Source organism: Tetrao urogallus (assembly GCF_951394365.1).
Source record: "Tetrao urogallus genome assembly, chromosome: 19".
Taxonomy (NCBI): Eukaryota; Metazoa; Chordata; class Aves; order Galliformes; family Phasianidae; genus Tetrao; species Tetrao urogallus.
Genome location: NC_136832.1, coordinates 1,821,983 through 1,837,101, shown reverse-complemented (window position 1 = coordinate 1,837,101; position 15,119 = coordinate 1,821,983). Strand labels below are relative to the sequence as shown.

The following is a 15,119-nucleotide window of genomic DNA, read 5'->3' as shown; positions in this document are numbered from 1 at the left end:
TTCCATCAGGAAGCTTCACAAGTTGTTATTCACCCTGATGCCTGAAGAACAAAAACCCACCCAAGCAGTAATAATTAAGAACTAACCGAGCAGATATTAGAAACATAATGTAATATTGGCGTCCACAGCAGGCTGTTGTCTGACAGATTGAGTACAAGCAAGACCAACATTCCAACAAGAAGTGGCAAAGTGAATTCCGATTCCAAAATGAATTTGACAGTTTTCATGTTTAAAAAAAAAAAAAAAATCTATTTCAAAAAGCATTCAGAGAAAGGCTCTGCTTTCAGAATTTAGCAACTCACATTTTTTAGCTGCGAAGCAAGACTAACACCTGGTACTAAATCATGTAGTTCTTCAGGAAATTCAGCGATACACCTTTAAGGCAAAAGTGAGAAAGAAAAAAACTTTCAAGTTATACATGAAAAAAAGCAGGCACTCACTCTGCACGTCAAATCCTTATTACTAAATAAAAAAACCTGATTCTTGGTTTGACACTTTTTCTTTAAATAAATAACTCAATCACCAAATATTAGGTCAGTTAGACATATCTGCACATCACAGTATTTGCTGTGCTCCCAGGGAAGCCACGATGGCAACCGCACCCCCAGGCAGCTGCCTACCTGAGCTTCCCTACAGCTACTTCTGTACAGGGGTTATGCGACAAGAAAGCCAGCTTGGCTTTCTAAAAGCACTGCTTGCTTAACACACGGACTCCAGCAGTGCTCTGAAGGAAGCAGCACCACAGCCTGCCTGCTCACAGTAATCCCATGTGGTCCCACACTCTGTCCCAGCTCCTACTGGGTAAGCACGTCCAACACCCTTGTGTGACTGTGCTCTGAAAGCACCCGGCAGGAACAGCAGAAAACTAGAGAGCACACAATGATTCATTCCAACCTTTACTGTGTTTGCCTTTTTTTTTTCTTTTTAAATATAACTTCCATGCAGAGTTCTCCAGAGCAAGTGCTGATGTCAGAGCCTCCTGGCCTTGGCACAGCCACAGACACTTCTAGCCACATGGGAGGAAAAGCTTTTGCTACATGACTTTTTTTTTTTTTTTTTTTTAAACTTTGAGGCCAACAATGTGTTCTCATCTGCACATTACAGGTAATGAGTCCTATCAAGAATTTCTAACAAAAACTGTACATGAGTTTACAAACGTATTAACATATAAATAATGAGAAGCTTCCTGCCTGGAGCCTCCACAGTAGTCTTTTTGCTTGAGAATATAATACTGGAAGGGTAGACCCAATCCCTTTCCACAGCACCAGTCAGAGCCGGCTTCGTCCAGTCAGCTGTTCTGCTCAAGCATCACAGGGTTTTTCTTCTTCAGTGCCTCTGGCTTCAATAAGCAGTCTGTCATTACTGTGCAAAAGCAAGAGTCCAATGCCTTTGAGAAGGAATCCTGCTGCTGAGAGGCCTGTGCCGCCCGGTCATCGCTCGGGTCCGAGCTCCTGCTGGAAGGTCCTTTTCTTCTCCCGACAGTGCTTCTTGTGCGCAGGCCAGTCCTTCTGCTGGCACTGCGACCCGCAGTACCTGGCCACCTGGCAGCGGCCGCAGATGTTGAATTCACGTAGCTAGGAGAAAGAAGGCGGCGTTAGCAAGCCTGTCCAGCACGAGACCTCTGCCATTCCCAGTGAGGTTCACAACCCGCCTCTCGCTCCTGCCTCTCGGCATATCCCAGCACCAGTGGCAGAATACCACAACGACTGGGAGCAACAGCATTTGTTTGATTTTGCAATTGTTCCTGCAGGGCTCAGTAGACTGAATTCTGACAGCTTTACACGTGTTCTCATACTGCTGCTGTTGTGCAAACATCTCTGATACAGACACAGCCAGCAGGGCTGCACACGCTGTCGCTGCTGGACAGTTATCCAGGAAGCTCTCAGGTGCAGTCCCAAGCAGAAGGTAAAGCTCACCCTTTTTCAAATTAAGATGGTTTTTAAACTTCTTTACTTGCTCCTCAAAAAGACCAAAACGGAGCACTAGATGATTTTAGCCTGTTCAGCATTTATTATCACAAAAGAAAAGCCCTTATTCTTAGATAAAGACATCGGTCTGATGGAGATGCAGCCCTCAGATGCCCCATTCTATACCTGCCTTCATCTGGACTATGCTGCTTCATCTGCCTACAGCAAAGAGCCACAGCTAGCTTTCCTGTTGGTTCAGCACTGAATAAGCACCATGCAAGTCCACTCTCTTCACATGAAAGGACAAGCACGTAATCTTTTTTACTCCGCTACTTTCAAAGCCTCAAAATGCTTTCTCCATATCTGATAAAGAAGCCTCACATAGCTCCTTCAAATTCTGGGTCACTGGAGAGCTGGAATGCTTCCACCTGTCTTTTTATGCACACTGCAGCCATTACACTCCTCCCAGCATACAGTTAGGTCACTTCTCGTCCCAATTCAACACAATGTTCTCTCAAAATGTCAATTAAAATCTACATCCTTCCTCTATGAAGCCCTGATAAACACTTCCAAAGAAGTCTAAAGAGCGTGAATCACATCAGAAAAAATCCATGATGAAGAACACCCAATTCAAAGAGAATTTCTGCCTTTAGCAACTGAATGCAGCCTGCAAAACTTGCTAGTTTTAGGAACAACCTTTCCCCTCCCCTACAGAAGCAGCCCAAGTCATCATCTGTTTCCTTCCAGCTCTTTCCAACACACCTGCTTTTCAATCATTGTGCATGGGGGGTAGTGACATTCATAGTATGTGCATGAGTTCTCTTCCTCCTCCACAACATCCCCGTTAGCGTTGTAGTATCGTGTTACATTCAGTACAGGAAACTGCTCTTCTATAGGGTCTGTAGGGAGCTGTTGGATTGCCAGCCAATACAGACTTTGTTCCCTTTAAAAAAGCAAGTGCACATTCGTTAAAAAAGGCAGGTAAGGTTACCATTGCATTGAACCTGCTACACCTCAGACTACATACATTTCTCACATACAGCATCCTTTTAGGGTTACTCTGGTGTAAATGCAAAAGAATGAAGCCTATGGGTCCCTCACAAAAAATAAACCTTCCTGCCCTCCCCCATCACAGGTGAAACAAGTCCAACCTGATGTAAGGATCTGATGCACTTTGAGTAACATCAGCACAACGTGGCGTGTAGGAAGTTCCCACTACCTGCAGTGAACACCCACAGAAGCTGTTCCCAGGAACTCGTTTTTAACCTAAATACATCATTCCAGATGTACGCATTGTGCAGCCCCCGGCTTTTGCAGACCGTGTCAGAACTTCAGTGCCTGAGGATGAGAGCTGCAAGCCTGCAAGAACTGCAGGCTGAACTCTGCCCCCAAAATGCCACCGTTCAAGCAGAAGGGAAAGCAGGTTTACTGCTTTACTGTGGTGACATCTGGCAGAGCAGAACCTCTACGTACTGCCACGGGGAGAGATTGACCCTCCATAGCACCGTCAGCACTAACTCTGGTCTTTCTCAGATGGGCAATCTGAAATCAGAGATGCATAAACAGCCCAAAGTCAAACAAACAGGCTCAGCCAAGATGGACACCACTGAACAGAAGAGGTGAAACAACTGAAGATGTTGACAAGTATTATTCAATGGCATCTCCCTGCCAAATATCAGCACACCTTTGTTTACTGGAGAGATCTTCAGCTTTGGGTTTCCACCCCCACGGGACGAGGCGCAGATTGTCGAGGCGGTTGTCCACGGTCACTGAATTCAGATGTACCACCTGGAATCCCGGGGCGATCCCTCCACGGTGCCTCTCCCTGCAGGAAACAAAACCAGCTCAGAGCTCAGCAACAAGCGACGCTCCACAGCCCCAACTCTGCACTGAACCCAGAAGGCCTCCCAGCCTGCTGCCGTTGAAACGGCGATGATACAACTCAGGCTGCAGTGAGTATTTCAGCTATATCAGCTCCCAGAAGACAGAGATCTGTTTCAGAAGCTCATTTCCATTATAAATTAGTTGACTCAGAAGACAATCCTAGTATATTTTAATTGCAAGAATATTGCAGAGAAACTTCCAGAAACCATCATTCCAGTTTCAGCAACAGCACCCATGTAATTATTAATATTATAGCTTGAAAGGAGCTAATATTGTTTTATTATTTTAGTAAGAGTTTCTATCAGACACACTTATGTTCAATTTTGGCACTGGCGTGAGTCAGTTTCTCATTTACTGAGGACGTCTCTTAAGCAACAGGACAGGGGTTTCACCACCAAAGAGGCGAATGTTTTTGACTAATTGTGAATAAGAGACAGCCTGCAATGCCTGCACAATTGACTAAGAGAAATTACTGAACACTGCTTGAACCCAAAGCAGGACAGCTGCATATTAACTCATGCCAGCCTTGATTTAGAGAAGAAAAGAAACCAAAAACAAGCTATGGAAAACAGCCTGCTGAAAGGCCCTGATGGAGGGAAAGCTGCTTTGGGAGTTGTTGAACGCTGCAGGAGGGTCTGACAAGTGAAATGGGGAACCCTGAAGGCTGTAAGTGAGAACCATGGAGCTACATGGATACATACATGCATACAGATGAAGGCAGCCATTGATCAGATACCAAGAGGGAAGGAATTAAGGCTCATTAGACCGAGACCAGGACAAAGTGCCAACAAGGGAGATGAGATTGATATGGATGTGGGATCTGGGAGGAAGAAAAAGAGGTGCAAAGTAAGAGCAAACAGGGGAGGAGGGAAGGAGGGAGATCGACCAAGAAACTTCTGAAACAGATAATGGGAGTTTAAAGAAAGGCTGAAGTCAGGGGACAAGAGGATTCCAAGAGTTTGTAAGGGACATCAATAAGCCACGTCCTACCCCCCCTCTACAAAGCCTCTATCTGCACCCATGACTCCAATAAGCTCCACTGCAGCTGTACCTTCTGCATCCCACAATACCCAGGGGCACATCCTGGTGCAGGGCATCCCGGAGCCACTTGAGCCAAAGGCTGCAGGAAGCTCCTCCTGAAGGAGCACTGCAGAAGTGTGTTATGATTCAGGCTGCAGCTCCCATGTGGCACTGCAGGTTGCTGCACACATTGGCAGGAGGGTTTTGGGGGGAGAGTGGGAAAAGGTTCCCATCACCACTGCAGCTTCGGCAGCCACAAGCTTTAAGGCCCTCACTGCATGAACAATGATTCCTGCTTAACTCAAACGAACAAACATCTATCAGCCTTACTGCTGAAGCATCCAACACTGTATGCTAAACCAGAAGCACAGCATCAGGTTTATTCCTTCAGTAAGATTCTGGGGAAGAAGGGGACGCACAGAAGGATGGGTAGAACTCCTGCACTCCTCCACATGCACTAACCCAAGCTCTCTGCTTTTCTTTCATGCAGGAAACACAGCTGTGATGGGTGCTGCCACTCATCTCCCTTACAGGGCCCCCGCAGTGCTCCCTGCTGCCACAGCTCACGGGGGAAGGACCTTCAGCTCAACACACTGCAGGTTTCTTTTCAGAACAGCTGCAGCACAAGGAGAGCAGAACGGTGTGCTGACAGCGGGGCCAGCACTACACAGCACCTGCAGCCAAGAGGCTTCCCAGAGATACAAGGAGACTCAGGCAGCAAGGCAAACAAAGCAGCCTCGTGGTAGCATGTAATTTAAGACCACAGCAAATCACACCTTCAGAGGGATCAAACCAACTTTACAGAACAGTAGAAACGCTGAGTGCTTCCCAAAGAACTTGACTGCATCTCCAGACATGCAGATCTGCATTCAGGGCAGCTCACAGCCTCCAAAAATCCCCATCACGCAGAACCTCGGGGGTTTGACACCAGCATACGGTGAACTCACACGATGTGAGTTACCCAACTGAATGTTAGATTTGTTTCCTAAGAAGTCCAGCTAATGAGAGAGGCAATGGCTGAGCTGTGTGCAAAGCCCTGCGCACGCTGGAGCAACGCAAGCACTGCAGGTCCTGCTGTGAGGTGCACAGTGAGCAGGGGCTGACAGCCCGACTCACACCGTGCGGCGCAGCCAACTTGTGACTCACTTCCAAAGTTGTGTACTGTGAGATTAAACAATAACAGAAGCAGGTTAAAATCCATATTTAATGAGCAGATTGAAAATAATAGTAATAGTGCCTGGAGCTTTTCCTGACTCCCTCCTCTCATCCAGGCTCTGAGCTGGGGGAGAACAAGTAACTTCAAGCAATGAAGAAAGTACAGTGAGATCTTAGGCACTGTGACTTCTCATTACAGTTTATTGGACTGAACAGAAAGCACGTTTAATTTCTTAAAGACTTTTAAAAATAAATAACGATTCTCTTCAACATATCCCATCTTTCCTACAAATCCATGAAAAACACATTTGCAAAGTGCCTCTAACAACAGGTTGCTGGCAACCATGCACACTGGGCTCTGAGTCCTAATGGCAGCTACAAAGAATTTCAGGCAATGCTCCCTGCCTGTGGGGAGCAGACACAACAGTATAGGAAACAGCAGCACACCCTTCAGGCAGCGCTCCAGAAAGCCAAGCAAAATCCCTGAAGTTTCAGGCTATCAGATGTTCTATCCACACTCTGCCACTTCTCACTTACCTGCTCATCACAGGACAGAAGCCCCAAGTGAAGTTTCAGTCGTATTTCTCAGATTTAAGCAACACAATACTCACCTGTCACTACTTTCCGTGCAAATAAAGTTATTGGAGCCTCAGCTATTTCGAGGCACAGTGCAAAACAGACCCAGGCCAGGACACAGCAGTACTGCTGTGCTGGGCTCTGGCTGAGGCTGGGACTCTCTGAGAGGCCCCAAATGCTGTGGGCAGCAGCAGCAGCCCCGGGCTCCATGGGATACCCACCAGAGCAGCTCGTGCAGCAGGCGGCCAGATCCCCTTCCACGGTTTTTGTCAAAAGCATAAGCAAATATTTTAGCACCATTTCCATCAGCATCCACCTCCATGCGAGCCTGGAGAGAAGGGGAAGATTGTAAGAACAACGGGTGCTGAGCAGCAGAGCGTGAGCTGCAATGGGACAGCAGTGGTAAAGGCAGGCAGCACTTCTCACATGTCCGCAGGACGCTGAATTGCCATGGAATCATGGTTCAAATCTCCAGCGTGACTGAGCCTCTACTGCTGCATCTTAGGTTAGGAGGGACCCCAAACCCCCACGGGTCAGTTTGCTTAGGGCCCATCCACGGCCTTGGGCACTCGGGGACGGGCACCCGCAGCTCTGGGCAGCGGCGCTGGGCTGAGGGAAGGGTTTCCTCCCCATCTGACCCAGATCTCCTCTCACCCCACCCCACAGTGGAAGTACCGAAGGCCCCTGCACCGCCCCGGCCCCACTCCCACAGCCGCCACCTCTCCTCGTAGGACGCGGCGCCGCACGTGGGCCCTCTATTGTCAGCAGGGCCGCGCAGAGGGAACAACGCGGCGCCGGGAGCTCCGCGCGCAGCACAGCCCGGGCATCCCTCGGCCTTCCCAGCCCCAGGGGCGCGGGCGGTAACAGCAAACCTCGGGGTGCGACTCCGCTCAGGGGACGTTTCCGCACCCACGTGCGGAGGGAACACCTCTCAACTTTCCCCGCTCCGACAGGGGGAGCGCCGTTCCCGGCCGGCAGCGCGCAGGGGCGGCAGGCCGGCAGCGCGGCGCGGGGACGGCCGCGTGAAGGAGGACGGAGCTCCGGAGCGCTCCGGGCGGGGCGGGGTGCGGGGACGGGGCGCGGGGCCGCGGGCCCAGGAGGGGAGAGAAGCGGGCTCCCGAGGGGTTCGGTCCCGGGGGGCCGCGCGGCGCTCACCTCGAAGGAGAAGCTCTCCACCAGCGGGATGTCCTGCTCGTCGATCAGCGTGTATTTGGTCTGCAACACAGCACCGCGCTCAGCCGCCGCCCCGCGCCCGCCGTCCCGCGCTCCGCCCGCCGCCCGCTCCGTGCGGCCGAGCCCGGCCCGCGGCTCCCGGCCGCGCCCCCCCTCCCTCCGTCCGTCGGTCCGTCCGCTCCCCCGGAGCCCGCACCTTGCCGGCCACGCGGCCGAGCCGCACGATGCCCAGCTTGAAGTCCGTCATGGCCGGGCCGCGCCGGGCCCGCGCTCAGCGCCTCGGAGCCCGCGAGCGGGAGCCGCTGCCACGCGCCGCCGCCTCGCGCACACCCGGGGAGGGGGGCGGGGCGCCGCACCACCTCCCACCCGCCGCCCGCCGGCCAATGGCGGCCCGCGCCCTCGCCGCGTCGCTCTTACTACGCCGCCGGCGCGGCCAATGGCTGGGCGGCGCGGCGCGGAGTCACGTGGGGAAGGAGGGCGGGAGGAAGGTGGAAGGGGGCGCGCGCGGGCGCGGGTTCGGGCGCGGGAGGGGGCGGGGGGAGGGAGGGGCGGGCGGTGACGTCACGTTCGCGGGAAGCTTTGTGCCGCCTGCACTGGCGGGCGGGGAGGGGGCGGGGCGCCGCGTTACACGCGTAGCCATCAATAAGCCGTAACGTGGCCGCGGTGGGGGCGCAGCGCCAGCCTCGAAGGCCTGGCAGCGGCCCGGTCCCAGACCGGGGAGGGATGTCCAGGGGTTCTATAGGAACTGGAGCGGACGGACAGACGGACTCGCGCAGCTCGGGGCTGCTGCGTTCCCGGAGCGCCCTCCGCCGCCCCTCCGCTTCCGCGCCGCGCAGGCGCTCCTGACGCGCTGTCCCGGCGCCGCTCCGCGCGCTTCGGCGTCGTTCCGTACCGCCGTGCTCCGACGGAGACCCGGCGCCGAAGGGCCGGTGCTGCTGCCGTCAAACTCCGCGTGTTCGGCCGCGAAGGCGTTGTCCAAATCGGAAACATGGGTAAATGGCGGACGGCGGTGCCCGCGCGGTCGCCTCCGGGAGCGCGGCACGGCACAGCCGCGTCCTGGGAGGCGCTCGGCTCCCCTCTGTGCCACTTCCGTCCTTCCTCGTGCAGATGCGGCACGCTGCAGTGGAAAGAAACCGTGGTGGCCGAGCGCAGAGCCAGCGATCAGGAGGACGGAGTTCAAACACGGAGCTGCTGTAGGTCGATACTGGCTGCGTCAGTTCCCTTCTAGGATGCCTGGGTGGGAAAAAATTTCTGGCAGAGGGGGACCAGATCGGCAGCTTCCCAGAGCTGCGGGGCTCCTGCTGGAGCTGTCCTAAGGCAGCATGGGAAAGGTCATATCTTGACCCCAGGATAGTTGCCCTTACGCAAAATACATTTTTTTTCTTCCCCCATTATTTCATGCACTGTCAAGTGGGGAGAGCCCACAGTGCACACATGCAGGGAAGCTGCGCAACGCAGGGTGCTTCCAAGCTCACAGCAGCGGGGGCTCTGCTAATGCCGAGGTTAGCGATCACTTTAAAGCTCTTTAAACTAAAATTGCTTCTGAAAGATGTGCTGCTCACCTCCGCCAGACTGCCTTCACTGTCAGCAACGCCAGCAGTAGTGCACCTTGGTGGTGGGATAGCTGCAAAGCTCAGCTGGAAAGGAACCAGCTGACCACTGAGCACACAGCCAGCCTGGCCAATGGAGCTTCCCCAGGGCCCAGGAGGTCTCACCAGCATTTTAAGTCCCCACTGCAGTCTGGGGCCGCTTGGAGACGTTTCTCCTTACACCAAACCAGGATTTTGTTGCTGTGTTCTTGGAGAGGTGAGGAATGTGCTGGATCAAAAGCAAACCTCACTTGAGAAAGCACCAAGGCCATGCATCCTTGCTTGGAACCTCCAAGCTAGAGAATTAAAAATAGCAAGTGCCAAGTATTGGTTTATTCAGCTTTATTCCCTGATTCTCTCATTGTCTCAGAGAAAGTCCCTACAAACAGCTGAAGAGGGAGCAAAGGGAAGCAGAAAGCAGGGGAGCTCCTACAGCTGCTGACGAGGCTGCACGAGGTCTTGCAGACTGATAGTCAGAGTTGGAATGTGTGATATAAGCTGATGTCTGCTGCTGCTATTTGAAGTGACAGAAGCTAATTTTGTGTTCTGCCTTTCTCCATTTCACTGCAGCCCACATGCACTATCTGCAGCCCTCAGCTCACCGGAGCGATGTACCCACATTTCATCAGGCAGCAGCGGACCAGCCTGGATATTCTCAGAAACCGCAGACACATCGGTCAGCCCAAATCCCTCCTGCCCTCCCACACAGCCCAGCCTTCATCCAGAGATCCTGGCAGCGCCCTCATTGCTGCTGTGCATTCCACTTCTGCCCCTGAGCCCAGCATAAAATTACAGCACTGCTGCTATTTGAGCATCTCAGGTGGAAAAGGTCACAGAATGGCCAGGGTTGGAAGGGACCTCAAGGATCACGAAGCTCCAACCCCCTGCCACACGCAGGGCCACCAACCTCCACATTTCAGAGCAGCCCAGGGCCCCATCCAACCTGGCCTTGAACACCTCCAGGGATGGACGGGGCATCACAGCCTCTCTGGGCAGCTGTTCCAGCACCTCACCACTCTCTCTCTAAAGAACTTCCCCCTGACATCCAACCTCAATCTTCCCTCCTTCAACTTCAAACCATTTCCCCTTGTCCTACTGTTATCTCCCCTTTCAAAGAGTTGATTCCCCTCCTGTTTGTAGGCTCCCTTTAGATACTGAAAGGCTGCACTGAGGTCACCCCGCAGCTTCTCTTCTCCAGGCTGAACAAGCCCAGCTCCCTCAGCCTGCCCAAGGTCCACCCTTGGGAAGCTTTACCCATTTCCCCACTGGGCACAGCAACACAGAAGCAGAACAGGCACAAGGCCTTATCACAGCAGCAGCCTGATGTCAAATCATGTGCAAACAGGTGATTTCCTATAGTCCCCATGCTAACATTATGTACATTTTATGCTTCACAGGCAGTATGGGATGCATTCCTAGTGCATGACTGCTGTGCACTCAGGCACTGTAGCCAAAAGCCACACTTCTGGCTTAAGCTGGAGCAGTTACAAAGATTTCATTTCTCCGCATTGTTCTGCATCTAAGTAGCCTCAAACAACAGCTACTTAGGTGTGATGCTTTGCATAGCGGGAATTGATGCTGCATGCACTACTCCAGCAACCAGCAGCCACAGCTCAGCACACACAGCACAGTAGCTGCCACATTTTCTCACACTGAGCTTGGGCTGGGATTTATTTGGGGGCCTGACTTTTCCTCCATTATGCAGAGACCCCAAGTCACTCAGCACCAGGAGCACGATGCAGCTGCAGCTGATGCCCCAGCACAGCCAGCTCCCTCCTGCCGCTCTGGCTTTTTCCCAAAGGACTCAGATCCTGGTAAACAGTCAGAGCCCCATTTGGTGATTTTGAGCAGCCCAGCTGAGGTATCCTCTACATTCATTGCCAGATGCACCAGTTTGCCACCATTTCCCACAGTGACAATACATACCGCCATATACAGTCCTGTTTGCTGTAGCAGTACCTCAGTTAACAGCTCCACATTGCTTTCAGGTGTGAGCACCAAGCATCAAACCCTGTCTCGTATAACATGCATCAAGCCTAAAACACAAAGCACCTCTTCGTTAGAGGTTGGTTATGCTGTTGTAGCCAAGTTTGGAAGAGGTTCTTAACACTTCATCAGATGGTTTGGAGCAGCCTGCTAAGGTGGCATGTGATTTTTACAGCACCCAAATGGAAGTACCAACACTACCAACAAACACTACCAACACAAACTGCTTTTTTTTATTTATTTATTTTTTTAAATTTCAGAGACACCAGGACCTGGAACATATGATGTAGACATGGGCTATCAAGCTTGCTTACCCAGCTCCCCCAGCATCACCATCCAAGGAGTCAGGAGGCCAAAGAGACACGAAACCGGACCCTTTGCAACGCTCTGAGCCGGACTACAGAATTCCACCCCTAAATCAGGACTTGCTCCCCTTCAGTAATGAAAGATGCACAGGAGTTCACCTCAATCTGAGTCGTCTGTATTTTTTCTAGTCACCAGAAAACCCATCTCCTCAGACTGAAGGCATGAGAAAAGCCTGAGCAAAGAACCTATACCAGAGAAACCCACACTGCCATCTAAGCCAGATGTTCCCACAGCTGGGTAAACAGGGCCAAGCTCCATCCCATCAGGTACAAATGCTGCAGACTTGAGGACAGACCTGGACATACAGCCCTATCCAGCATTTTATTTCTATCAGTGCCATCAGAGCACACGCAGCTCCTCCCAGAGGCAGGCAGCCCAGTTATTTCCAAGCCCTGGCAGCTGCTGGGACACCACAGCAGCCCCAGCTGTACTGACCTGGGGAAGCTGACCTCCTACAGAAGCACTTACCCCAGTGAAGGGCAGTCAGAGCCGTGTGCACATCTGGAATTGACAAGAGCTCACAGAAAGCTCTCCACAGAAGTCAGAGGTGTTTGCCCTCTGCACATGGGACATGCACATTTCTCTAAGCTCTGCATCACTGCAAGCAATCATCATGAAAATCCTTCATCTTTAACATCTGGATAGGAACCATCACCTTGGTACTTCTGCACAGGGCAGGCAGAGCCCACTTACACAGAACTGGACAAGGACAAAAAAATGAATCAGTGACACTGCTTACAGACAGCCTGGTGTTTTATTAAGTATTTAAGGTGTTACAGAAGATGTAAGAACCTTCATATGGCAACTCCTTTTCCACACTTAGCTCTGTTGAGAAAAGAAAATACAGCTCATTAGTAGAGAGCCCTTCAGTAAATAGTTTAATTACAGCAGTTTCAGTTAGAGATGGATACTTACAGCTGGGCACTCAATTGCACCACTGTTGATGTCATCAATGATATCATGTGGGTGCCTGCCATCAATGCTGCAGCCCACAGACTGAGCAGTTCCAAGAATCTCCTTAATTGTCCCTGCAGTTGGAAAACACAGCTTTAGCACAGAAAAAAACCTGAAGAACCATTATATAGCCCAATTCCTAAATGCCTCAGCCCTCCCATGCCAGCTACCTGGTGGTCTGCAGGCTGCAGCCACCTGGTTTAGAACGGGTAGCACACAGCCTAAGCCAGATAGAGGGTACTGCTCACAGAAAGCTCCAGAAAGCACTGTGTCTGCTACACGCTCAGTGCCTAGGGTGCTACTCAGCCCCATATTATGACAGTAGGTACTACAGGCAGGTCAGGATCCCTGAGTTAAGCCCTACCATGCACTCAGACCTTGCAGCTGGCACTGCCAGGCAGTGAGATGCTGGCTCCTGGCAGCACCAGGTTGTTCGTGTGTTGCTACAGCCACCTGTTCAGTGTCAGCACATACAAGCTGTAGGAACTTCACCACACCAGTTATCAGATTGTCCCAAGGATCAGCCAAGAGCCTGGGCCACTCAGATCACACAGCAAGACTCAGTCCCACCCCTTAAGGTCAGTACTCACCAGACAGCTCTCGAGCCAGAGATCTGTGCCTCATCTGCCGAGCGATGTTCACTATCTCATCAAAGCTGACACTGCCACTGTGCTTTACTGTGAAGCAAAACAACAGCACCACTAAGCTCACTGAAGCACAGTGCACTTCCAGCTCCCCATGCTCCAACAGAAAAACACCATTCCTGGCACTCAGATCACACAGAGAGCAGTGAGGTTACAGCTACACTGGGGCTGTGATCAGTGCTGCTGTTCCCAGCCTTCGGCACAGAGCTACCCACAAGAAAAAGAATAACTCTGTTTCCTAGGTTGGCATTTTCTCTCAGCTCACCTCTGGACTATACAAGTCACTTCATTACAAGACAGGTACAGTGGCGGGTGGCTGTTCTGCTCACTTTGAAGATGTATGCACTGTCTGCGTGCTACAGTTCAGGAAATCCTGCTGCCCCAGAAGCCCCCTGCCAGTTTATGCTAAGCAGCCATGAGGTACGTGTTCTTTTTCAGTACTAAATGACATTGAGAACCAAAGGTGGAACAAAACTTACTGTTTTTCTGCTTCTTCCTGTCACGGGGGGGCTCCTTCAGAGCTTTGATAATCAGAGCAGAGGCAGAAGGAACCACTTCTATCTAAATAAGAACAGATTCATTCTTTTCCACACCACCCAAACATGCAGATAACACAAAGCCTGGACTTAGTTTTCTGTTCCCCATTACATGCCTCCTCCTGAAGCACAGGACTTTGTTCCCAGCCTTTCGGCACAGGACTCCCCACAGCCAGAAGAGCACTGCTTCCTGGGCTGGGGCTGCTCTCAGCTCACCACTGGAATATACTAGCCACTGAATTCAAGGCAGGTTCAGACCCCCATGCCCCCTTGTTTTCCAGCCCCACACTTCACACACACTGCACTCAGAAGAATCGGGCACTTCCTACCCAGGTCTTCCCAGAAGACCCCACACCAAGTGTGGCACTCATTTTATCCACCTCGGAAGGATGAAGGGCTGAGTCGACCCTGCCGGGATTGGCTGCTGTGGTTGCGGCAAGCAGCGCCTGCTGCGCCCAGCGCTTGCACCACAGCGCGATCCCTCGTGGCGTTCAGTACCTGCGCTTGCCTGTTCTGGATGGTGAGTTTCACCGTGATCCTCAGCCCCTTCCAGTCCCCCGTAGCCTTGGCGATGTCATCACCGACCTTTTTGGGAGACTGAGAACAACCCACGTATTACAATCAGAAAAACCTCCCATGAATGAAGGCAAAGAGCCACGCACCGCACCGGGACCGACCCCGCACCCCCCGCCCGACCCCGCAGCCCCACGTACCAACCCGAGCGGTCCGATCTTGGGGGCCAGGGCGGAAGTGGCGCCGACCTCCCCACCGGTGCAGCGCAGGTACACTACGGACACAGCAACGCTCAGTCAGCTCCACACCGCCATCCCCGCTCCCCCAGCGCCCCGCCGTCCCCCCAGCCCAACACGTACCGACTTTCACCTCGGTCGGATCGAACTTGGGCGGCATGGCGGCGGCGGGCGGCGAGGATGACGGCGGATCCTAAAAACCGCGGCCTAGCCGGTGGCGGAAAGGCGGTAGGCGCTGCGCGGGAAATATATATAGGCACCGAGATCTCGCGAGAGCATGGGATCCGCCCCTTTGTCCCTCGCTCACAGGGAACTCTATGGTGTGGGAGGGGGGCGCTCTGGCCTTTCGTGTCTGTGATGCGGAGGCCCCGGGACAGGGCGTCATGGCAGCGGGCTGCGGTGAGCGCGGCCGGGTTGAGGAGGGGGTTGGGCGGCGCGGACGCGGAAGGAGATTTGCTGCCGCTTCTGTCGCGTTGGGGCCGGCGGCGGTGCTGAGGCTGCGGGCCGCTGTGGTGGCTGACAGGAGGGGCGGGGGGTCTCGTTGAGCGGCAGCTGGGCGCGTTGCGGTGGGTGCTTCTCA

At 52.8% G+C, this 15,119-nt stretch overlaps 2 protein-coding genes across 3 annotated transcripts; both read right to left on the bottom strand.

The window, feature by feature from the left end:
• Positions 1-1,430: 1,430 nt before the first annotated feature.
• ZMYND19 (zinc finger MYND-type containing 19) lies at positions 1,431-7,962 on the bottom strand (the record flags this gene model as incomplete). The annotated part of the gene is made up of 6 exons (XM_079544584.1): positions 1,431-1,574; positions 2,670-2,850; positions 3,592-3,732; positions 6,764-6,870; positions 7,698-7,757; positions 7,912-7,962. The coding sequence occupies 6 exons, from the start codon at positions 7,960-7,962 to the stop codon at positions 1,431-1,433; spliced, it is 684 nt and encodes a 227-aa protein (XP_079400710.1).
• Positions 7,963-12,461: 4,499 nt separating this feature from the next.
• On the bottom strand, positions 12,462-14,699 carry RPL12 (ribosomal protein L12; the record flags this gene model as incomplete). Of its 2 annotated transcripts, XM_079544753.1 has the most annotated exons (7): positions 12,462-12,481; positions 12,572-12,684; positions 13,201-13,287; positions 13,734-13,815; positions 14,289-14,387; positions 14,504-14,577; positions 14,663-14,699. In XM_079544753.1, the coding sequence occupies 7 exons, from the start codon at positions 14,697-14,699 to the stop codon at positions 12,476-12,478; spliced, it is 498 nt and encodes a 165-aa protein (XP_079400879.1). The 2 variants fall into 2 exon arrangements, with proteins under 2 accessions (XP_079400879.1, XP_079400878.1); XM_079544752.1 differs by lacking the exon at positions 12,462-12,481 and having other exon boundaries at positions 12,554-12,684.
• Between the last annotated feature and the right edge of the window lie 420 nt (positions 14,700-15,119).